This window comes from Tamandua tetradactyla, chromosome 9 (genome assembly GCF_023851605.1).
Source record: "Tamandua tetradactyla isolate mTamTet1 chromosome 9, mTamTet1.pri, whole genome shotgun sequence".
NCBI classification, from domain to species: Eukaryota; Metazoa; Chordata; class Mammalia; order Pilosa; family Myrmecophagidae; genus Tamandua; species Tamandua tetradactyla.
The window spans coordinates 84562869-84588483 of NC_135335.1; the positions used below are offsets into that span (position 1 = coordinate 84562869).

The following is a 25615-nucleotide window of genomic DNA, read 5'->3' on the forward strand; positions in this document are numbered from 1 at the left end:
TGGGAAGATAGAAAATAGTCTTTTATTTTACCTAAGTGATAGAAAAATAGTCTTCAAAAAATACACTGGTAAACTTACGGGTTTGTATTAAAGTAGAATTTTGTATATACAGTAAGGCAGTACTTCCATTAGCATCCTGCTGTGATTATCTTTCAAATTAAAATTAGTCTTTTAGGATTTTTTTTTCCTTAAGAGAAGACTAGGGCACGTAATGAATTATCTATCATGTTGAAATGAAGCAGGAAAATATTTTAAAAGGATTCACCACATGAAATTCATTTGCCTCTCAGGTAAGAAAATTTTACTTCTCAAAACTATACTCTCTAGAGGCTTTAGAATGAGACAAAATTTAGGGAATATGCTTAACATATTCAAACTATTTTAAGAAAAAATCAGAGGCATCATTTGTACTTGCATATTGCCAAAGCATCAGTAAGGTATAGGAACTGATGTAAACAACTGGTCAGGTGTTCTGAAATGCGTTCTTCCTTTAAACGTGCTGTATTTGGATAACCCTAATAACAGGAAAGAAGAGTCAAAGGTTGAGAAACTGAGTTTAGAAAATGGTTTTCATGGCATTTTCTTCATTGCTTTCATCTTTCCGTGGTAAACAATTTAGATTATTTCAATCCCTCCCATCATATCGTACCAAACGTTGAAAGCCTTTTCCAAAGGATATACTTATTGTCATTGTCCCTAAGAATAGTAAGCAATATACTTTTTCAAAGAACACATAGTTTTAGAACTAATAACAAAAAGTAAGCCTACAAATCACATCACAGGAAACAAATGATTTGTTCTAGAATCGGCTGTTGGAGAAAGAGGCAACTGGCTGAAAATGGAACGTGGAATAATGGAGTGAATCTTCAAGTGAGTTCTAGTAGTGTCACGCTAACCACATTCTGGAGCATTCTCGACTAAATTGCATTTCCTTTACTCTGTAGTGTTACCTGAAGAGAAATTATATTTTACTGAATCATTCCATTGTCAAGTTATCAATTAAAGGAGTGCATAAAACATGCTGGATCCAGGTAATCCAACCCGCTCACATGGAGTTTACAATTGCTTGGTGGTGCAGAGAAACAGGGCAGGTTTCTCTCAGCTGGATTCTGTTGAAGTGATGAAGGACCCTCCTTGGCTGAGTCTTCAAACAAAGCCATATTCTGAGCTTGTGGATCTTGCACTAATACCAGGATGTTGTTATCCATAACCCTGGACACCTTAGCATACTCCTTACTGGTTTCAGGAGTACAGGGCTTCTCTGTTTTGTCATTGTTCTCTTTTTGTTTTGGTAGCAATGACAGTCCTCCATCTTTGCTGACCTTGTGAATCTCCACATAATCGAAGGGTCTCGTGTGGATAAAAGGGGTTGTCTGCTGGGGCAACAGCCATGCTGTGTCTTGGTCAGTCTTGGGATGGAAGCTTTCCACCCCCAATAGGTTGTCTGCCTTTTTCTCCCCTCCACTCTCAATGATCGTGGAGGATTTTAAAGCATCTTTTTCTGTTTCGTCCAAAAATATGGCTGATGCATTTGCCGTGCCCATGGCCAGCTCACACACATCAGCAATGTTGTGGTAAGATGATCTTGGGTTGTGGTGGCTAGGTTGCTGTGATAAAGGCCATGTTGAAGATCTGGGACCCTCAGCATGAAAATAGGGTATTTTACCTTCCAAGTTTGAGTCGTGGGGTTCCCAGGCATGGGTTTTACTTGTTTTTGGATTGTCTGGCTCCTCAATGACCTCAGGCATGTGGAATGTGAGGGGATTTGCGTGAGGTTCCTCACACTTTTCAGACAAAAGGGAAGGACTGTCACAGCTTCCCCGGCCAGAGTCATTGTCGTGGTCTTGGTAAGTGGGTCTCTTGCCATGGCCAAGGTGTTTCTTTGAGCGGAATGGCATTAGCTGCTGGTCCTCGTTGTCATCTACTTCTAGAAACTCCACCAGCAAGTCCTCACCATCTGAAGTGGGAGGAAAGTCTTGGCATCCCAGGGCACTCAGGAGTTCTTCAGACTTGCCCTTCTATTAAAACATAAACACAAGGAGAGATGGCTCTTAGCTTCACCACATTCCAAATCAGCATCACAGCAGAGTGGTGTCCATGTCAGGTGATTACCATGGACAGACAGATGTGGTAATATCCTAGTAGAGTTACCCAAACTTCAGATGTTTGTCTACCAGGCCCGAAGGTCATCACCTTCAGGACTATTCTCCATGTAATATTTTTCTTTAAATCAACTTGTGTTTAACCTAGTGAGTGTCTGAACAATTATAATCATGAGTGCATGGGCTAGTTTTATACACACACATTTAAATAAACATACAACTGTTAAACAGAAGCATTTGTGTGACCTCTAAAACCACAGTGTTCATGAATGCGTTCGACATTTCAGGATTCACTGGCAGAATGGCTCTGAGGTTTGGTTGCTGGCTTCCTAACTTCTTTTACCAATTTCTAGAGTCTGAAAATAATAAGCTGACTCTATTCTTACTATTTTCCTGTTGTTAGTCCTTCTCCTTCTCTCCCTTCTCCTCTTCATACTCCTCCTCCTTGGCCTTCCTCCATTTTTTCTCTCCATCTACTCCATTCATTTTCTCTCTCTTCTTTTTCTCCCCAACCTCCTGCTCCTCTTTCTCTTCTTCCTATTCCAAACTTTCTCCCTCTCCTCCTGTTCTTCTCCTACTTCCTTCTCCCCTACCTCCTTCTTCCATCTGCTTCCTCCGCTTATTCCCCTCTTTTTTTCCAGTTCCTCTTCCTTAGGTCAGAGACTAGTGACTTTATCTTGGCTTTAACACTTCTTAGGTGTATCACTTTGGACAAGATGCACTCTAAAACGTTTTGCCCATTTGTAAAATGAGGATATTAGTGCCCCTCTGGCAGGATTCTTTTGAGGATTGCAGGTGATGCAATTAATGTGACATGTAACAAATAATGTGAGAATTTTTGACACAAAAAGCTATTTTATTACTAAATCTCTGTTAAGAAGGTTACATTGTAAGACAGATGGTAGTTAATCAGTTAGCTGAGACATTCATGCTGGTTCTATGAGGGTCAATGCTAGACAAGGGTAGTGGAGCAAGAGTACTGGACCAGAGGCCAAATTCCTGGACTCTAGTCCCTGCTCCGACATTTGCAACCTGCATGAACCCAGACAAGACAAATTCTCTGGGGTTCAGTTCTCAAGTTCTTGAACTGGCAGCCTTCAAGTGCCTAGGCAATTGAGCACATTAATGTTCAGCTTAAGGTAATATCATAACCACATGTTTCAACTGGAGAGAAATTTAAAATGTCTCAACCCCTCTTTTCATTAAAAGCATTTAAATTTAATTCCCTCCTGAATCAGCCTAAATGGGTTCTGGCAAACACCAACCCCCTTTGTAGTGATCCAATCTCAGCTGTATGTTCAAACTAGGCACCGGTCACAGTTGAATATTCTATTCCTACGGCCTTACATAGAGAACATTCAAGGGGAAGTTTTTTTTTACCAACATTTAATGGGAGTGATAGTAGATCTCTGTTTTGGATTAATCAGGATATTCACTCACTTTCTAAATTGATTGTACAGAATGTTTATCTCGGTGTTTATGGGCAAACTCAGTGAATCTAGCAAACTTTACTATGTGTTTGCATATTTTCCTGGTTTTCTCACCTTGCCTTTTGATAATTGGGATCTGATGGTGCCCTCTTTCTTTTGGTTCTTCATGTACTTTGGAGGTTCTTACCTCTCTCTCTTCCTTTCTCATTCCATTATACACACATACATGCACACACACACAACCATAGCCAGAGTCACAGCAGACATGTAAATACTGGGTTCCCATCACTTAATCACACATACTGGAGAGTAGGGACAGCTGGAGAAGGATGACTGAGGTGACCAGGCTGATTGATGGGATTGTGTGGGCATGTGAAATTAATTATTACAAAGCAGTGAGGCACATTACATTTCCCACCTCTGATACTTACTTTTAGCAGGTGAGTATCAAATCCTTTTATTTTTGGTTCAGGGACTGGAGGAAGGATGCAAGTCACCATGCTATGAAATAAAATGAAATAATGACAAGTTCTTGTTTTGTAGTTTCTGGAAGATGAGTTTTATCTCCAAATATATGCTACATGGACTAACGTGGCTAGGCGTGGAGAGTTTGGGGCTATCTGATATTAACAACTAAAGGGGAAGATAATAATTACTGTGGCCTACAGAAAAATTAGCTCTGGCTAATTTAGGAGATTGATACTGAAGTTATTGGATTATTTAAACTATTTGCATCTTTTGATTTTTTGTTGATCTTGTTAAGCTGTTTACTATCTCACAACTGGGATCCTCCATTTGATAGAGTACCAAACTCAAACGAGTCCATTTCTCTACTTTGACTAGCTCTGACAAAAGCTATTTTGTGGCAAACAGACTGTAACTAGTAGCTTGGATTATCTGTAGGTGTCCATCAGCTCTGTATTATTATTATTATTACTGCCATTATCCATGGCAATGAGGATTTGGAGGAGGGTTGAGAGACAGTGAAGTACCTGTAGCCTTTTAAAGCCACTGCCCAGACCATAATCAAACAAACGACAGCAGAAAGAATGGCTACGAAGATCCACATGGTTGTATCTTTCACGATGAAGTCTAAAAAGCAAACAGTCAGAACACTTGGATCATATACAACGGCACTAAAAACAGACTAATAAACTCAATGAATGACATTAAAAAAAACTTTTCATTTTGAAATAATTTCAAACTTACAAGACAGTTGCAAAAATAATACAAAAACAATACACTGAACTCCAGCATGGCCACCACCCAGAAACCCAGGCACACCAACATTGTTTTTTACAATGTTCCTTCTTGAAATCATAGCAGTGTATAATGGGAGATTAAAGTGTCCATCCCAAGGTTACATAAAAGTAGATCTTAGCATAATTACTTCATAATGATAAAGAGATGATTCCATTAAAACTTGAGAATGGCCAGGGCAATTTCTTGAATGACATAAGGCCAGGGGAAAAAATAGATTTTTATCAAGGATATTAGAAAGAGCAATAAATCAATCGTTTGGGGTCTAATAAATAGGAAAAAGATGTATTTAACTTGTGAGTATGCTAAGAGTGCTAATGAAGATATTTCTTCCCTGCTCCTGATGTTTATTCTATTTAACAGGAGCCCATTAGTGGATAAATTAGTATAGTGCTCTGGATATTCTGCCAACCTGCACTCACTTCACTCTGGAGGGAGGATAGAATGCCTTATTTCATCAGTAATTTTGAAAAAAGAAATTGGATATAAGCAGCTCAGCTTCTTTTTCTTGGGGTATAGCCCAAAGGTGGGATAATCTGTTTCACCTCTGCTCCTTCAGGAACAGGCACATCCCAGGCTGGGGATGAGGGAGTGGTGTGCACAGGTCTATCATTGCTTACATATAGGTAGGTACCTCTAGATAATTCTGGGCTTTTAATATTTTGCCATACTTGGTGTGTCATTCCATCTATTCTTCCATCTATCTATCTATCTATCTATCTATCTATCTATCTATCTATCTATCAATCATCTATCTATTTATGCTGTCTGTCTACTGATTTATCTTTCTATTTTCTGAACATCATGCTCTTTGAACACATAATACTTCCACATATATTTCCTAATAACAAAAATTCACTTGTATAACCACCTTAAGTTCAGTATCAAGTTCAAGAAATTTAACATTGATATAAAGCTTTCAATCCATATTCTAACTTTGAATTATATCCCAGTAATGCCCTTTTGGATCTTTGCTCCTCCATCATTAGATCCAGTTCAGGATCATATATTGCATTTAATTGTCATTGCCTTTTTAGTTGCTCTCTCCCTTTTTAAATTGTGGAAATGTATAAAACATACCACTCTCAAGCATATCATTCAGTGGGAATGATATGTGATTCAGTATAGATACCATTACTTAAACCATCCTATCATTCCAAAGAGAAATCTACACTGACTACGCATTAACTCCCATCCCCCACTCTCCCCCCTTGTAACTTGTACCTCTACTTTCTGTTTTTATGGACTTTCATATTCTTGCTATTTCATATAAGTGGAATCATACAACAGCTGTCCCTTTGTGTCTGACTTATTTCACTCAACATGATGACTTCAAAGTTCATCCATGTAGTGGCATGTATTAGAACTTCATTCCTTTTTAAGGATGGGTAATATTCCATTGTATGCATGTATCACATTTTGTTTATAATTTGCGGATGGATGTTTGGGCTACTTCCACCTTTTGGTTATTATCTATAATGCTGCTGTATGCATGTATAAAATATCCATTTGAGACCCTGTTTTCAATTCTTTTGGATATATACCTAGACATTGGGTCATATGGTAGTTGTATGTTTAACTTTTTGAGGAACTGCTAAGTTGTTTTCCATAGCAACTACACCACTTTACATTCCCAGCAACAATGTACCAAGGTTCCTATTTCTTCATGTCCTCTAGCACTTGTTATTTCCTATTTTTAAATAATGTCCACTCTAGTGGGTGTGAGATGGCATCTCATGGTTTTTCCCTAATGGCTAATGATGTTGAGCATCTCTTCATGTGCTTATTGGTCATCTTTATATCTTTTTTGGAGAAATGTCAAACCTTTTGTACACAAGAGGTTATTTCCCTTTATCTTTCCAACCCCTTTGGTTTGGATAGCTATACAAACTGACTAACACCAATGATGAGTTTATGGTTTTCCATTATTATTAATATTTTAATGTGTTGTATATATATATATTGTAATGCTATATGTATTCTAGAGAGGAAACCCAGGATCATATGGCCAGTTTTAATAATAATAATAATAATAATATTGCATTCTTATTAAAAGTCATAAATGGCATTATGCCCTTTGTATACATTTCCTTGTTTTATGGATGAGGAAACTGAAACTCAAAGGGTGACTTGTCCATAGGCATGTAACTATTGAGTTGCAATCTGGGATTTGAACCCTGTGTTCTCAGACCTTGTGCTTTTATTTAATAATAGCTGGAGCTGGACTAGATACATGTATAAGTCTTATGAGGCTCAGTTTAGTGCTCATTTCAGTATGACAAACCACTAAAAGCACTGATACTTTGGCCAAGCAAAGTCCTAATTTGACTGAGTTTCAGTCCTAATTTGACTGAGCTTCATTTTCCTCACTTTCAATTCTTAATAGCAGTTATATACTCTCTGCATCCCTGAGAGGATGGGAGAACCAAAAGAGGATCGTGTAAACTGCAAAGGACTATACAAATGCAATATGAGTGAACAATCATCATGGTAGCTTGTGGAATACAAGCTGCCATATTTAATGGCACTTTGTTAGACCTGAACACTTAATAAAATATGCTATAAATTGACCACGAGACCAACATGTAATTGGCACCAGAGACTGAAAATCAGGTGATGCCTTTGAGATAGGATACCACTTGATAAATTCTGGGAGAACTGGATGATGACTTTGGCTGGATCCTCCAAATGAGAAGGGGGGGGGTATTGGTGGGGTAGGGGTGAATGCAATTGACCATCAGCAATTTGAGGTACACCAAGCCCATACTGGCTGCCTTATTCTAGAAACTGGTGCTCACAGCCAATGATCCAGGGAGCAAGGCTACCCTTTCTTCCAAAAGTTTTTGTATTGGATGGAAAGATAATAAACCTACCTCTAGCTATTCTTCTGGTTGAGACTCAAAATGGTTTCGCCACTAATAGTCACTACATGCAAATTTACCAAAAACATTCTGTTTAAAAATACTTAGGAATATAGACAAAAGGCAGCCAAGACACTCACCACTAGGTATCTGAATGGAACTCTCCAGACTCCACTTACTCCAGAAACCATGGTCTGGCTTGCAGCGAACCTGGACAAGGTATTTCTGTGCTGGATATAAGTTGTGAATCTTAAATTGTGTCTGCTGCCCAGCAAAATGGGTCTAAGAAGTAACATGGAAAACAGAAGTAACTTCTGATATTTGTTATGAAGAAAAATAACTTTTTCCCTAAATATAAAACATTAGAAGAGTTAAGCTAGTTTATAAGAATTACCAGATGGCCTGTTTTCACTATTTCACTTAGCTTCATCTGTCTCTCCCTTTTAAAATTGTTCATTTAACAAGTTTTATTTTTCTCCACGTAGAACTCTATTTCAGCTAGACAAAAATCACCCCAACCCAAACTTTATTGGAGAAATTCAGTTAGTAAATGTAGAAAGGTTAATAAAATTAGAGAAATGCTATTTTGTAAATACTAATGAAATAACTCATTCAAGGGTTATTGATTGATGCTGAAACCATTAGGTGGAAGGGAACTGGGCATTCATGTATGTTGAAGTAATAGCACATGTATTAAATATTACAATCAAGGGGTTAGGTTATCATGACCTTAATCCAGAGGTCAGTTTTAACATCATTAATGGTGGGTCAACAAGATGAAGTATATAATATCATCTCTGAAGTACTCTTGTCAAAATTATTCAAAGAAAATCTAATTATGTCTTTAACTTATGTCTGACTTACATGAAATGCGGGAGTTTGAGAAATAAGCTAAATGACCCCACAAAGAACTAGAAAGACAAATCCAGAAGGTGGAATATTCTTTGGCAGAACTAGCCCAGTCTCTTGACCACTTTGAGACCAAAGGGATATAACAATGAGTCCAAGTGGGTGGTCATGGGAAAACAGGCATACCTTGTTTTATGGTGCTTCACCTGACTGCACTTCATGGATATTGCCTTTCTTACAAATTGAGGGTTTGTGGCAACCTTAAGTCAAGCAAGTCTATGGGTGCCATCTTTCCAACAGCATGTGCTCACTTTGTGTCTCTGTATCACATTTTTTTTTTTTTTTAAAGGAAAGACAGAGAGAAGGAAGGAAGGATAGAAGGAAGGAAAGGAGGAAGAAAGGGAAACATCTTTAAACATTTTCTTGTTTTTATTGTATTTTGTTTTTTTGTTTTTGTTACATGGGCTGGGGCCGGGAATCGAACCGAGGTCCTCCGGCATAGCAGGCAAGCACTTTGCCCGCTGAGCCACCGCGGCCCGCCTCTGTATCACATTTTGGTAATTCTGGCAATATTTCAAATTTTTCATCATGACTATATCTTTTATGATGATCAGTGATCAGTGATATTGGATGTTATTATTGTAATTATTTTGGGGCACCATGAATCATGCCTGTATAAGATGGTGAACTTAATTGATAAATGTTGTGTATGTTATAATTGCTCCACTGACTGGCTGTTTCCCCATTTCTCTCTTTTCTTGAGCCTCCCTACTCCCTGAGACACAACAATGTTGAAATTAGGCCAGTTCATAACCTCTAAGTACTCAAGTGAAAGGAAGAGGTATGAGTCTCTTTAAATCAAAAGCTAGAAATGATTAAGTTTAATGAAGAAGATATAGCAAAGAGATAGGCCAAAAGAGGGCCCCTTGCTCCAAACAGTTAGCCAAGTTATCAATGCAAAAGAAGAGTTCCTGAAAGAAATTAAAAGTGCTACTCCAGTGAAATATGAATGATATGAAAGTAAAACAGCCTTATTGCTGATATGAAGAAAGTTTTAGTGGTCTAGATAGAAGATCAAACATCCACAAGATTCCCTTAAGAGAAAGCCTAATCCAGAGAAAGGCCCTAATTATTTTCTATTCTCTGAAAGCTGAGAGAGGAGGGGAAGCTTTAGATGGAAAGTTTGAAGCTAGCAGAGGTTGGTTCATGAGGCTTAAAGGAAGAAGACATCTCCATTACAGAAAAGTGCAAGGTGAAGAAGCAAGTGCTGACACAAAAGCTGCAGCAAGTTATCTGGAAGATCTAGCTAAGACAACTGATGAAGGTGGCTATATTGAACAACAGATTCGTTATTGTTTTGCATGGGCAAGCACCAGGTATCAAATCCGGTCTCCGGTATGGCAGGTGAGAACTCTGCCTGCTGAGCCACCATGGCCTGGCTTAAACAACAGATTTTAAATGGGAAATCTTCTTCTCTTGGAAGATGATGTCATCTGGGGCATTCATGCTTGCTTCAAAGCTTCATAGGACAGGCTGACTCTCTTGTTAGGGCTAGTGCAGCTGATGACTTTAGGCTGAAGCCAATGTTCATTCACCTTTCTGAAAATCCCAGGGCCCTTAAAAATGGTGCTAATTCTACTCTGTGCTCCATAAATGCAACAACAAAGTCTGGGTGGCAGCATATCTGTTACAGCATGTTGGTTTACTGAATATTTGAAGCCCACTGTAGGGACCTATTGCTCAGAAAAAAAATATTCCTTTCAAAATATTGCTGTTCATTGACAATGCACCCAATCACACAAGAGCTCTAATGGAGATGTACAACCAAAGGAATGTTATTTTCATCTTGTGAACACAATATCCATTCTGCAGCCCATGGATCAAGTAGTCATTTCGACTTTTAAGACGCATTATTTAAGAAATACATTTCAAAAGAGCATAGATGTCAGAGATAGTGATTCCTCTGGTGGGTATGAAAAAAGTAAATTGAAAATCTTCTGTAAAGAATTCACCATTCTAGATGCCATTAAGAACATTTGTGATTCATGGGAAGAGGTAAAAATATCAACTTAAACAAGAGTTTGGAAGAAGTTGATTCCAACCCTCATGGATAACTTTGAAGGGTTCAAGATTTAGTGGAGGAAATAACTGTAGAGTGGTGGAAATAGCAAGAGAACTAGAATTAAAGTGGAGCCAGAAGATGTGACTGAATTGCTGCAGTCTTATGATAAAAGTCGAACAGATGAGGATTTGCTTCTTATGGATGAGCAAAGAAAGTGGTTTCTTGAAATGGAATCTATTCCTGATGAAGATTCTCTGAACATTGTTGAAATGACCACAAAGAATTTAGAATATTACATAACCTTCATTGATAAAGCAGTGGCAGGGTTTCAGAGGACTCACTCCAATTGGAAAGAATTTCAGTTTTACTGTGGGTAAAATGCTGTAAAACATCATTGCATGCTACAGAGAAATCTTTCATGAAAGGAAGAGTTAATCAGGAATCTTCATTGTTGCCTTATTTTAAGAAAGTGCCACAGCCACCCCAGCTTTCAGCAACCACCACCCTGATCAGTCAGCAGCCAAAAACAAGGTAAGATTCTTCAACAATGAAAAGATTATGACTCATTGAAAGTTCAGATGATGGCTAACATTGTATAGCAATGAAGTATTTAAAATTAGGGTATGTGCATTGTTTTTTAGACATAATGTTATTGCACACTTAATAGACTATGATATAATTTAAACATAACTTTTATAAGGACTGGAAGCCAAAAACTTCATGTGACTTGTTTTAATATGATAGTTGCTTTAATATGGTACTCTGGAACTGAACCTACAATATCCCTGAGGTACGCCTGTATATTCTGTTTTTGGAAAAATCAGCTGTAAAAGATGTGTTTTGAAGCAACTGTGGTATCAGAATATGGACTGGTTATTAAGGAATTTACTTTTCCTACGTGTGATACTATTATTTTGGCAATTTTTGAAATTTTTTTTAAGGAAACATATTTTAAAGTAGTTAAAGGTGGATTACCACAATGCCTGTAATTTACCCTATTATTTCTTTATGCTGAAATATTTCAAAGTGAATAAAATGATAATGCCATAGGTGTCTAGATACAAGATGTGCTGAGGAAGGTAGGTTGGGGACCTGGTGAAAGGGGCTGTGTATTACACAGAGATAGCCCTGGGAAAGCTGTGAAGATGAGAGGGAGAAGACCCTACCACTTCCTGGTGGGTCATGCCAGCATTGGGAAGCCAACATGGTGGCCCAGTAATTAGGAGAAATGACCTATTCTCAGTTCATCACTGCTAAAGGACATTGTTCCTTCAAAAAGCTTCTGGTTGACTCACCTCCCACTCATCTGCTTTCTCAGGTTTTAATCGAATTTCATACTGGAGTATGAGCCAACCGGACCTTACATCAATCATGGTAGGTGGAAACCATTTTATCCACAGATATGGTTTTCTGTCTTCTGGCTTCTTTATTTCTAAGGTCAGCTTCACAGGAGAGTCTGGTTCAACTGTAGATGTGAAAGAAACTCCAGTAGCATTCATTGCTTTTATCCTTTATTTGGCCCTTACCAATTTCCATCATAAACTGTATTTTCTATGTTATTAGCCCACTCTACCCAACTGCATTATAAGCCCTTGGAAGACAAGGGCCATGTCTTTAGCCCCTTAGTATACAATCAAAAGTAAGTGTGCTTGAAGATAAGTTTGGATGGTGAACTTAATAAGCATTTGAGGTTTCATTCTTTGTTTGTGCTCCTCCACTTTCCATTTTTGGGAAACCAGGTCAGATACCTTTCCAAGTATTTTCATGATAACAGGCACCAGGTGGTGCAAACTGGGCTGGAATTTGCAAGTGGGAAGATTATAAGGGAAGTATTTCAAATAGCTTATTTCCTTCAGCTGACAGCAAGTTTCTCACTGGTGGCAGGCATATGGTATTTCTGATAGATCTATTCATATTTATAACTTTCTAGGTAACACGTTTACAGAGTCCATCTTTCCTTTAGAAATTATCACCTTGGCCACCTCACTTGCTGATTCCTGGCCCTATTTTCTGCCACCTGACATCAAATACCAAGTATCTCATAATCACAGTGTAGTAAAGTGGTAAAGAGAGCAACCTCTGAGTCATATAGTTCTTCTACCAAATATGTGTCCTTCGGCAAGTGATTTTCCTTCCTCTAAGTCTGTAATCTCCTCTGTACAACAAGTCTAGTGACATTACTTCATGGAGCTACTGGAGGGTTAAATGAAATGATGCAGGGAAAGTGTTTTCCACAGTGCTTGACAGAATAAGCCCTCAATAAATGTTAGCTATCATTTTGCTAGTAAGAATTCAGTCCACATTTGTTGAATGAATGAATGAATGGGCCAGTTGGTTGTTATTAGGTCACTGTAAACATCACCAAAAAAGCCAGACCTCTAGGCACATTTTAATGATTTAATAATATCTGGGAGAGTGGATTCCATTCACCATAGGGAGTAACAACAACCAACTGGCCCATTCATTCATTCATTCAATACTTGGTATTTGATGTCAGGTGGCAGAAAATAGGGCCAGGAATCAGCAAGTGAGGTGGCCAAGGTGATAAATTCAAGGAGACCTTTACCCTGAAGTACTGTACTTCTGTTAGTACAGAACCTGAGAGCACGTCCTTATGAGTGAGGTACTGCCAAGGACTCTCACTTCCCTAGTCCTAGTCCTGCCATGCTGGCCAGTAACATTTTCTCCATTGGTTTATTACCTCCTCAAATCTCGTCTCTACAGCAGATGGGGAGCTAATAACCTTAGTGTATTTGATATTATGATCCATACTGGCTAAAACTTGAACTTAAAAGAATTTGCCACTAATCCTAATGCTTATATATTACTAAATAAAGACTTGAGAAAGACTATATGTACCTACTAAACAAACCTTAGTTATTTAACATAAATTTTAAGTTAATTACAATATTGAGATACCCCTCTGATCTAAAAATATTGGCCCCCAAGTATAAATAAAATGTTCAGAACAAATTAGTTCAAGCAGGGTATCTTAACCTCCACTCTATTGCCATTTTGGACCAGATAATTCCTTGTTGTGGGGGGCTGTCCTGTGCATTGTAGGATGTTTAGCAGCAGCGCTGGCCTTTACTCATTAGATGCAAGTAAACCTCACCTCAGTCCCCACCCCTGCTCCCACTCAGGGTGTGGCAGTCAAAAATACCTCCAGATATTGCTGAATATCCCATGTGGAGCAAAACTTTTCCCAGTTGAAAGCCTTTGCTTTAAAGTGTCTTCAACATAGCTATGTTCACTGAACAAGAACAATGTCAAACAACTGTTTCTGAGTGCTTATCTGGCAACTCGGTCATTTTATATTGTAGGTTATCACTGGATGAGAGTCTCAAGCTGATGGAAAACATACTGGGGTCAAAACTGATTTTTAAATGAACTTTTGTGGCCCTTAACTAATACTGTATGCTGTAGGTTTAGATGAGGATTCCACGAAAATTTGTATTATTTTGAAAAATATGGTCCAACACATTCTTTCACCAGAGATTCTGGTTTTTTCCAGAGTCAATGTCAAGTGATGCACTCAACTGATTTCACTTTTTAAACATACTGTTCTTTAGTGAGTCTGTTTTTGTTGTTAACATTCATTATAATAGTTGCTCATTTCAGAATTGCTCTTTGTTTTGTCCTCAAATAGTAAATATTTTAACATTTGTGACAACTCAAGAAACAGTCCATGAAATTTGAATTATTTTGCATTTAGCATCTTAAAGACTCCATATCTTAAGCAAATTTATACAACTGGGATTTATTTGATTCCTACTGGTTATCAGGGTTACCTTTCTGATTTTCTTAAACTATGATCAAATACAGTTTCCACACCATACTCAGTTCCAATTCTTTGCTGGGGAGAGGAAATATTCAAGTGTGTGCCTGTTGGTGTTGGAAAGCTTTTGCAATTTTTAAGGATCAGTTACTGAAAACATGACAACAGGGTGATATTCAAGCAAATACTTGAGAGTCCCAGCCTAATTTTCCTTTTTGGGTACTAAATCAGTAAATCTTGGGTGACCTTGAATCTATTTAGCTGTTTCTGGACTATTACCCAAGATAAGGACTAAACCCATCCTGGCCAACCCACCTCTCATCCTAGTACTCCCCTTTATCATTTCTGCTACAACATAAAGGCCAGTATATTTATGCCTAATTGCCCTGCAGCTTAATGTTGGCCATACAAAGCAAGAAGCATTTCTTAGGGTGACTTTGTTTTACTTTGCTAATGACTTTCCCAAACAATGTACTTGCGATCCTGGCCTTCAACCAGCTGCTCAAGTAGCACTATTTGCTTTCCAGTTCTTTGCTTCTAAAATATAGCATCATTTGTCATGAAGCAAAACCAAATATGGGCAAAGCAACTGGAGCAATTCCTGTGCATATAGAACCAGATGGACCCCTTCTAAGAGCTGTTACTCCCTGGAGCAACTGTGTCTTTCATGGGGAGAGAAACAAGAAATCTTAGCATGCCAAGGAAGAAGGGGAAATTGGTTACAAGGGGAAGTCAGGAGAGAAAGATTGATAAAGGAAGCATAATTAGAATATCCCTGTTGGATGCAAGAAGATGGCAACAAGGGTCAAGGGAAAACCCAGGAACACAAAGATCCCAAGTAGCAGTCTTAATGTGATGAATGACTCAATAAAAATTGGTCTAAAATGCACAGGTGACAAGGATATTGTAAATTTTATCATCTTTCTTTTTGGGGATCCATCTAAAAGCCAAGAATTCTCAAACTGAGTTTGACTATTGGTAAGTAAATAATGGAATAATTAATGCCTCCACTCCCCTTACCTATGTAAGTCACATCCACGTAAAGTGGATCCGAAGAACTGCTTCCCATCTGGTTAGTGGCAGTTATTGTGACGATGTATACTGTCCATATGGAGGTGTGCTTCTTGCTAAAATAACAGGAGTTGGGGCCACCAGTTTTGTAGTCTGGACATTCATGGATGAGTGTCTCTCTGCAATGAGGAAAGGAGTGAATAAGAAAGTAATGAAAAGAGTCAGCTTTTTTTCACTATAGACCCCTATCACTGTCTTCTGGGGATTAGACATTCGAAATGCAAAAAATAGCTGAGGAAGGACTCCCCAAGCTTCCGTCCTTTTCCCATGTCAGCTGAGAGTGAGAAATGGAAGACAGCGGGAGAAGGAAACTGGGAAGAGAGGCTAGTGGGGTCTAGGGAGTGAGAGGGCTATTTTAGGGCCTCAACTCCTCTGCTTCTTACCAACTCTTTCTTTCTTTAGCTTTTTGTGGGCTTTGTGACCTGTGCCCCTTGCCAATAAGCATTTGAGCTTTCCATGGCCAAGGCACTGCCATCCCCAGGGCACTGGATCTTGTCAGCTCACGAGATTTGGTCTTTGACCTAGACCCATATGGTGGGGCAAATGCAAAAGGCAGCACTTATGCACATATGTATTAAATTTCATTCCACTTTAAAAAACATAAATAAAAGAAGAGAAAAACTGATGTCAGTTCTTTTCCATCTGCACCAAGTCAGCAAGGGAGTGAAGTGACTTTGAGAGGAAAGATTTCAGGCCCAAGGGGCTTGTTAGGCTTGTCTTATGTAGACTTAGGAGACTCAATTCAAGACACACAACACAGGGTTTGAGGCTTTTTCAATTTTGGCTGACAGTTTGAGTTTCTGAAATCTGTTTACATGCAGCCTGTTTGGACCCCACGTGGAATGACGGCATTGTGTAAAACAAAGTGCTGTCACTAACTAAATGCTTTCTTTATGGGGGAAAGATGCAACTTTCCCAGGAATTTTCAGGAGGGTCTCATAGTGAGTGCAACAAAAGACCTGCACAGAATTGATTTCATTTAATGGCCACTGCAACCTTCCGGCTAAAAATGCCCTCTAGGAAATAATGGCACCTGGATCAGTAATTAGCTAAGGAAAAATCATAATCTGCTTTTCCTTACAGCTGTCTTTATTTTTTTGGGTATAAAAGAAGATTGAAAGCTAACATACCATGACACAGTTTTATGCAATTCTCTTATGTTGCAATAGTAATCTGTTCACTAAAAAATAATTATAAATGGCAGAAGGTTTATAATGATCATCTGATAATTAAAGAGCACTTAGGAAACACTTGATCTGTAGCCTCAAGCTCCAATCTAAGCTTGGGGGAGTTAGGAAAGTTGAAACCCTGTTAATTTTGTATTGCTGCTGTGGCTGGTAAGCATTTGCATATTGAGAGAACATTTCACGGATGTAACAGGAGAATGCAGACACGGACATTAACAGTCTCATCTTACCCCCATAGTATGAGCCTTATCTGTGTAACTGCAGGGAGGCAGTAATTCTAACTCAGAATCAGTGTTATTTTAGCCAGGAGATTGGCAACTCATGTGGAGTTTGATGGAAGACAAGAGAACTGTTTACCCTTCCTTGTAATAAGTCAAAGTGTAATTGGTGGGAAGTCCTCCATCTGTTCCTGGCTTCCACCAGCAGGTGAATGTTTCCTTTTCCGGAGAACGGCATTTAATGATATCAGGTTTTCCAGGAGGTGACTGTCCTAGAAAAAGCCAGAAACCACTGAAATCAGAGTTTAAGTTCATTCAACCATTGGACCATTCTGCTAGTGACAGAAGTTGATTGAAGGAACCTAGGACAGTAATGTGGTCTTGAGATGAGTATGCCTAGGGGTGGGTGCTTGGAAATGCCAACACATCAGCATCTAGCAACACCCCTCTAGGGCTGCCCCATGCTAGCAGAATTTCTAGGGGTAGAGCTCTGAGGTGGAGGGGTGCTTATGGGTGGGGGAGCATACTTCAAGATGGAGGGAGAGACCCACAATCTGGGTGAGGATCAGTAACTCATGAGATACCAACAAAGTAATGGTATGAAGGGTGAACATTGAGAGGGAGATGGATGCATATGGACTGAAGCTCTTCTGCAATCCCAGAGTCCTTCACCACTTGCCATCTTTCTGCCATTCCCATGCCATTATCTCTAACTCTTCTCCTGATCTTTTGTTCTTTCATTGTATCACGGATGCTGTCTTTATCTGAGACTGTCCCTCAGCTGCTTCTTTACTCTCTCTTATCTTCTTTCCTTCCTTTCCCTTTACTTTTCCTTTTGGACATTCAGCCTTGATCTTATGATCCAGTCCAACAGTCTATCTCCCATTTTCTCCGTCCCCATCTCTACCTCTTAGTTTTTAATCCCCCTTTTCTTTTATTTCCCCATTCTTCCCTTGAGTCTTTTTTATGGTGAGGTGACAGAGGACTTCCTTGCAATTCTGTGATTCTTTATAGAGTAAGAGTGACAGCAGGAGGTAGGGGATAAGGTAGCTCCTTTCCTGGTCATTAGTTATCATTATTATTAAGAGCTGTGTCTAATCTCAGACTGGAAACTAGAAGGCCTGAACAAGGAAATATGAAAAACACAATGTCAAGGGGACAGAATAATTTAGTTGCCTAGCCACAAAGTTCTTGGTGACGTGGCTTTCTTTTTACTTCTTTGGCTGTCAGGCCCAACAGGGGAAGATGACCATGGGAAATTACCCTGCTGCTGCTGTGTTTGGAAGTTCAATCACACTCATCCCTATAACCTGTTGATCCTCCTTTTTGTCTTGCTGGATGCCCTCTGTTTTGTTCCAGAAGTTGGGAGAAGAGAGGAGAGAGCTTTTAGATGTGGAGCTCATCAACTTAGGGATCTCACTTTGCTTTTATCTCCCATGCTAGCTTCTCTGCCCTGCCCCGTCCTGGCAATGTGGACAAAACTTCTAGACAAGCACCAGGTCAAACAGGGGAAAGTTTGGTGGAGACCTCCAGGAGAGAATCAACAGTGGGTGACGGGGCACAAGACAAAACTGGCTAGAAGGAAGAATTGAATGGAGTGGCAGGAATGGCTGGGGCTGAGGACACTGAGCTGACAGTGTCAGCTGGAGCTGGGCTAGCCCCTACTAACAGTCCCAGCTGAGTCTAGTCAAGGGCAGCCTGGCACCAGATCTGCCAATATTTACAGTATTGCTTCTCCCCTAGGGAGAATTTTTCAGGATAATTTCATGGGGTAGAATGTTGGGAGTCATAGGCAAAAATCTGAGTTTTTTTTTGGTGCGTGGATGGATGGGTGGGAGGAGTATGTGAAATAGAAAGAAAAGTTTATTTAAAAACAAATAACAAACAAGCAAGCTATGGTTCAATGATGGGCCCACTCAGAAGCCAATTAGGGCAATTATTCATGATTTCTTTCGTGTTTCCTTTATGAACTATCTTGACCTCTGTTTTCCTTTCTCTCTCCCTCTGAAAGCTTATTTCATGGGCTATAAATAGTACTTTTAGGAAACATAAGAAAGGAGGGTAAAGCTGTGAAATTGCAATTAGTCAAAAGCTCCTTTCACCCCCATTAGAGGAGACAGTTAAACTAATGGACTATCTCACTGTCCCCATAAAATGCAGGGAAACACAGGGGCAACACACACATACCACATGCATAGGTACAAGACACATGCCCGTACAGAGTTCACACCAGAAGTACACACACACACAGAAATGCACACCAGCACATGCATATAGAAGAACACATTGGCACACATGGGTACACACGTGGAGAAGCATTTGCACTCAGACACACACACAGAAGTGAGCACACACAAATGCATGAGCGAAGTAAGCACTCATAGAAGTGTATATGCACAGGTACACCACAGAAGCATTTGCACAGAGAAGTAAACCCCATAGTTACTGCAAGAATAGACACACAAAGAGACAAAGGTACCCACGCTGAAATGTACATACACAGGCATACCACACCCATACTTGTTCAGCTGTGAACTGCATATTGTCTGTTGAGCACAGATAATACTGAATTGGCTATACCTGTTTCCCACCCTGTAAGAGCAATCTCTTACACCTCTATACAGTTAAAAGGATTTTTCACAGGCATTATTTCATTTGAGGTGGAGGAAACATCACAATGCTCACTTTACAAATGTGGAAACCCAGAGAGATTAAGGAATTGGCTCAAGTAGAATTGACAGAGCCTGACGGGAACCCAGGTCTTGTCATTATCAGAGCCGTTTCACTACACAATCATAATGATGATGGGAGGAAGAGCATAGCTAAGAGATTTTGCACGTGTCCAAAATACTGCAAGTCATTTAATGACGCAAGCATTTTCATCTCTGTCAACTGCACTGCAAGAGGACTGCAATAACTCTCCACCCTCTTAATGAACACCCTGGGCAGTTAAAGAGGGCAGGACAGTCTCTTACTTACCATTCAGAAGACTGGTGTTGAGAAAAAGTAGCAAAATGAAGATAATTGTGGATGCCACATTTTCCTTCATTTTGGTTCCCTTCTCTTTCAACAGGAAAGGTGTCAGTGGTTCTCTGAAAGAGAAGGCCCCAGGCAACTTTTGTGAAATGGTGGTCAGGTCAGGCACATGCACCACTTCATTCTGGTTGTTTGCAATGGATTCCAGCTCCTTACTTAATGGGAATGACAAAACAAGAGGAAAGGAATGTAGGAAAATGTAACATGGTCAGGTAGCTTGGCTCAAAAACCTTGATCTATACATGCTGGGAAAAATTCCACCACCAGAGGTCATTAGATGACAATGTTCAAGGCAGCCATGGGACAGTCAGCAGCTTTACAAACACCCCAACAAAAAATTGTTTTCTTTCCACCCCCATTTGCCTAACAATATATTGCCCACCTTGTATGACCTAGATTGTATCCATGGGTCTTGCAAGAGAACCATTCTAGGAGGGCTCTGGCTCTGATCCACCAGCCAAAAATAATCCAAGCTGAAAAGTCATGTCTCCAACCTGGCCTAATCGATGCTGCCGAGTTAGAAGGGCTTCCTCTGAAGGTTCAGGCTCACAAAGGCTCTAGAAATCTTCTGGGCGATGGACATGGCCATAAACCACACAATGAACTCCCGTGAACCTCCACGTGATTTCTTTTTCCCCTTTGAAAAGCCTCATAAATAAGAGATGATAAACCCCAGCAATAACTCAAATCCCTTGGGCTCAGGGTATTAAGGAAATTTTGAAACTGCAGGGGTTGAGAGTTTTGAGCAATTTATTATTAATATTAATATATATTTTTTTACCCTTGGAACAACTTTCAAAGCCTCTTAAATGCCCTTCTAAGAAAAAGAAAAGGATTTTAAAAGACATTTGAAAAAGCCCCTTTAGTCTTGTTGGACTTCAAACAAGTTGCACAAAATTATAGATTTGATTAACTAAGTATAAATTCTCAGAAACACATGGTTTAAATTTCCCTTTAAATTTCATGTTTTTTTGTTTTTTCTTTTTAAGTCAAGGGAAAAAAATCCACAGACCGCTCATCTTGGAATGTTTGAGAAGAATGAATGTTGTTTGATGAGCCCCTAAACACCAGCCTTTGTCCATTCTTGCTAATCAGAGGACGGCTCTCTATATGCCAGCTGGGCACCACCTAACAGGCAACTTCTCGAAAGGTTTTCTCCACCTGCGAATCCTCCCTCCCAGATCTACTCTCAGATATAAATCTAAGTGACAATAGATGCTTGGAGCTCATAGGCACCATCAAGCAACTTTCTTATATTGAGGCCCCTGGTTCAGTAACTGCTCCTGATGAAATGTGAGGTAGCCTGGGTGTATTCATTGAGGCCTTTCCATTTGCTCTTCCCAGATTCCTTCTAAATGTCCCGCCAAGCATATTAACCACCCACTCCATCAAGTCCCTCAAGGTCAGCTAATTTAGGCCAAGATGTTAAAGACTCAAATGGGTTGAAATTATGCTCACCACTCCTGGAGCATCTACTATAGGTTAAGTTCTATGCTGACTTCCTTAATCAATTAAATTTCACTTAGCTCTCCTAAAAGCCCCCATGAATAAGTACAGGTTATGACCATCCCCTTATAACAGATGAGGAAACCAAGGTACAGAGTGTTTTAGTACTTTGTCAATCAGTTACCAATGGGATAGAGAAATCTGGCCCTGGCAGAGCCTGTCAAACCATTTGACACAAGGAAAGCCTGACCTGGATGGTGCAATTAAACCCCCTTCTATGGTGGAGACAGTGGAGATGAAAAAAGCTGACCCAGGGAGGGCAGCACGCTGAGCCTTGGCCGGCAGGGAATCCTTAGCAGGAGCAGATGAGCTAGGGCTATAGAGGGGTCATCTCAGCTTTTGGCCCTGCTTAGCCAGGGGGTCTCAAACACTGTTGATCTCACTAACCTAGCTTTGTTAGGGTCATATAGCTCCTAAGAAAATGGATTCTTCTCTGTGTCTGGCTCAGGGATGAATTCTGCCCATTGGCTGAAGGGTTTCTATAAAAACCCTTTATTGAGACTTCCCTATTATTTTGGGCATTGCATCAAAATGCTTGAGGTCAACGTGCTATAAATCACCCTTTCGAGTGAGGCCAGATGTTATCCAGAAAGCTCCTCCAAATCAGGACTCCATGCGTTTTGCCAAAAAAGAAAAACAAAAAACCAAAAGCCAAAAACAAGCAAATAGAAAACAATGCTGGGATGGGGAGAAGAACGGCGGGAGGCAGGAGTAGACATTGCCTTCTGCTTATACTCTCTGGTGCTTTGGTCTGAGTGCAAAGATACTCTCCGAAATAAGCTCTTCCTATAAAAATGCTTTCAGGAAGCATTTTATGGACTAAAAATAAAAACTTTCCTCTGGGATTTCCTAAGATGAAATCTGCTTCCTACCACGTGCACTTTTTAATGCCTAATAATCCCTGGACCAAGAATTTGACGTTCTCAGTGGGGTCGGCTTTATGTTTCAATAATGATTTCTCAACTCATTATGCAACTTACCCTTGAGGAGGGCAAATACAGTGGGATGTAAACTTTCAGAGAGAAAGATGATTACAACTGCTCATTCATAAGGGGGCTATGTCAAATGATACCCTGAGCTGCTCTGTGTTGCTTTACAGAGCTTAGATAGACCTCCTGCTTGTATAATGACCATTTTTCATAGCTTCCGGGAACTGGGCTGGGGATAAATATGGATATTGTCTCTCTGAGTCCACTCCCCAATGCGAGGAGGGTCTAGATCAAGGGAAAGCATGGGCCTTCTTTATTCATCCCATTTTGGGGTTAGAACACTGAAAGAAGGCCCATCAGCTATTTTAATGGTGGGTACTATGTAAGAAAGCTCCAAATATTTGGAGTCCAATTAGGAAAAACCTAGCCCTGCAACTCAGTCCAAAGACAATTATTTTAGGCTTCACTCCTCAGTAGCTCCCTGGGTGTGGCTGTGGTTTAAGAAGCTCCAAGTCTTGGAACTGGATTTAGGTTTGTAGCAAGTCAACAGTCTCCACACCTTGCCCATGACTATCTTCCTGGGCTTCCTTGATTTTGTATCCTCAAAAAGTCTCCCATCTTTCTGCTCTTCCCCATCAATCACCTTATAAAAATATTCCTCCACTATAATACATCCTATTGTGACAGCATCATCATGAAAATCCATTCTTCCTCATTTTGCTCTGCATCAACTCTGATACTGCCTACATGCTCCTTTTCCAAAAACCTCCCATCACCATCTTTTCCCATCAAGCCAGGTGTCTCCCACTGAGCCCAGAAGCTGAGAAAGAGGTCCAGCAATTTATGCCCTGCCAGCTTGTGCTTTTGAGAGACAGCCATTTCACCCAGATGGGAAATCAGGGCACAGTCCCAGAACTGGGGCAGAGCCTCCTATCTGCATTAGGGAGGGAGTGCCAAAAGAGAATTAAAAAGAGCAAATGTGCGCTTCCAACCCACCACTCCTCAGCCCTTCATCCTTTGCAACACCCACTGTTGGACTCCATCATACATAGTGGCCCATCCAGCCCCCAGCCCATACTGAATATCAGAAATCTCAGTTCTGCTATTTTGTGGCCACTTGCTCCCAAGTCCTAGTGTCAGGGTAGTCCTGAAGTTCAGTGCAGTCCTCACCATGTTCAGCTTTATCAGCCACCTTCACCTCAATGCTATACTCAGAATTTTGCCTCAGTTTCTCTGATTCTAGAAGTGGACCCAACTTGCTACACAGGGGACTCTGAGGCCCTACATAGCTCTTGCAAGGCCAACTCCCTGACAAACCAAAAGAGACCAATCCAAGATTTGGATTTCATTAAAGACCATCACACATGCACAAATCATGAGTTTATTACTCAGTGGATGATCAGAAAGTGAAAACATCCATGTCACCGTCCAGGTCAAGAAATAGGATACTGGGTGGGCCACGGAGGTCAGCAGGCAAGGATGCTTGCCTGTCATGCCAGAGGACCTGGGTTCGATTCCCGGTGCCTGCCCATGTGAAAAAAAAAAAAAAGAAAGAAAGAAATAGGATACTAATAGCATCCCAGAAATCCCCCTCATACCTCCTTCCGATCTCTACTCATTCCTATCCAAAGAGCCACTCTCCTGACTTCTACATTACAGGTAGTTATCTGTCCACTTTTGATCTTTAAATTAAATGGAATCGTATGCTATCCATTTCTTAAGTGTGGTATATGGCTCCTTAATTCTGCCTTGCTGTGTGATTCATCCTCTTTGTCACCTGTAGTTTTACATACCTTCTTTCCATTTAATCTCACTCATTTTTATTCATATTACGTTGTATGAAATAACATCATTTATTCATTTTGCTGCTAATGGACATTCGAGCTGTTTCCAGTTTTTGGCTGGAATTTTGCTAAGATCGGAAGGTAATGATCAAGACTCAGGTGGCAGGGAAACCCTGCACATCTCATATTTACTCTGGGTCCAACTTAAGCTCTCTTCCAATGGTCACTGGATTGCCTGCTTCTATCTCTTAACTATTAACCCAAATTATATTTCAAATACCTTTCTTATCCCAGAAAAAAAAAAAGGGTATTTTCTTATAAACAAACTTTAGACATATTCATCCATTGCTTTAAGGGTGAGATGCGGCACTAGGTACTTTCTTTGGGCTCTGCTAGGTTGAAATCCTTGGGCTGCTGGGCCTTCTTATTTGCCTTGCCCCATCTGGGTTGGATGGCCTGAGGCTAAAATAAAATTCTCAGAGAGAGAAGCATACATGTACCCTGTGGTTTCCAGGAGTCTGGCTTTTCTTTCTAGTACAGAATGCCAACACTGAGTTTGGAAAACAGGACATAATCCGCTTAGGGTAGAGAGAGCAGCAGGAGGGATTCACTATTTCAAGCCATGCTCAAAATTAAGACCATTATACAAGGTCAGCCCAAAGTGAATGGTCAAAATGACTGTTTGGAGAAAGAATGAGTGAATCAGTGAAGTCTTAAGGGTGAAAAAAACAGAACAAAACTCTAAGATATGGTGGACTGAAAGTCTGCTTAAGGGATGACTTGTACTCTGCTGAAATGATCAGACACTGGGTGCAACACCTGCAGCCATGGGGAAGCAGTCGGCATTCTGTTTTATTAAAGTGACTCCAGTGCAAAGGTGCAAATAGCACAGAGTGGCAATTTATCCTGAGAAGGTTAGGAGCCCAGAGATCTTTATCTTTATGTTAATATTATTAGACATTGGACTCAGAACCAGCATCATTTTCTGTCTTTGATGGAGGAATCCAAAGATGCTTTAAGAAGAGCATGGCAGCTGGTGCTTAATGTAGACATTGAGAGTCTGGGCCTCGGGTGGGGAGGTAGAGGTTCTAGCTCTGATCTGCTAATTTGCTAATCCTGTTCTGTGATGATTACCAAACATATGCCACAGCCATGAAACATCTATCTACTCGTGTTAACACGTTTGTCTGAGCTTTCACAGGATGATCCTTGCTCATGTGATTGTTTATGATTTTATTTTTATCACCCCAATGATTAAAGTTTCCATTTTGTTGCTTCTGGAACAGGTTTTGCTCCTCTTCTCTGTTTTGAGATGTCATTTTCTGGGAAACCTCTGGAGCTTTCCACAAGGGAATTACTTCTATCTAAAATGCCTGTCATGTTAGAACTCTGCAGATGAGACAGGACAGGACATCACAGCTGTGTGAAAGTTATTAGAAACAGTGAGAGGACTGCTGTAAAATGCTGACTTCTGATTCCTGATTCCAGACACCCTCCCTTCTTCCTCTCTCAGGAACCCCTGAGTAAATGTGCATCAACGAG

The 25615-nt window shown here is 40.1% G+C and overlaps 1 protein-coding gene and 1 long non-coding RNA gene across 5 annotated transcripts in view; one reads left to right on the forward strand and one right to left on the reverse strand.

Annotated features, from left to right (window-relative positions):
• The window catches only part of PRLR (prolactin receptor), a 154680-nt gene continuing 129065 nt past the window's right edge, over window positions 1-25615 (reverse strand). For all 4 annotated transcript variants that reach the window (XM_077116957.1, XM_077116954.1, XM_077116953.1 and 1 more), the window contains 8 exons: window positions 19798-19910; window positions 16958-17090; window positions 15363-15532; window positions 11860-12029; window positions 7794-7935; window positions 4525-4624; window positions 3964-4033; window positions 1-2018 (listed from right to left, as the gene is read on the reverse strand). In XM_077116957.1, the coding sequence (XP_076973072.1) occupies window positions 996-2018; window positions 3964-4033; window positions 4525-4624; window positions 7794-7935; window positions 11860-12029; window positions 15363-15532; window positions 16958-17090; window positions 19798-19867 (1878 nt within the window). In that variant the 5' untranslated portion in view covers window positions 19868-19910 and the 3' untranslated portion in view covers window positions 1-995. The remainder of the gene's footprint in view (window positions 2019-3963; window positions 4034-4524; window positions 4625-7793; window positions 7936-11859; window positions 12030-15362; window positions 15533-16957; window positions 17091-19797; window positions 19911-25615) is intronic.
• LOC143647219 (uncharacterized) overlaps window positions 10883-25615 on the forward strand; it is a 35440-nt gene continuing 20707 nt past the window's right edge. The window contains exons 1-2 of the long non-coding RNA XR_013157927.1: window positions 10883-11095; window positions 11883-11938. This is a non-coding gene — a long non-coding RNA (uncharacterized LOC143647219). The remainder of the gene's footprint in view (window positions 11096-11882; window positions 11939-25615) is intronic.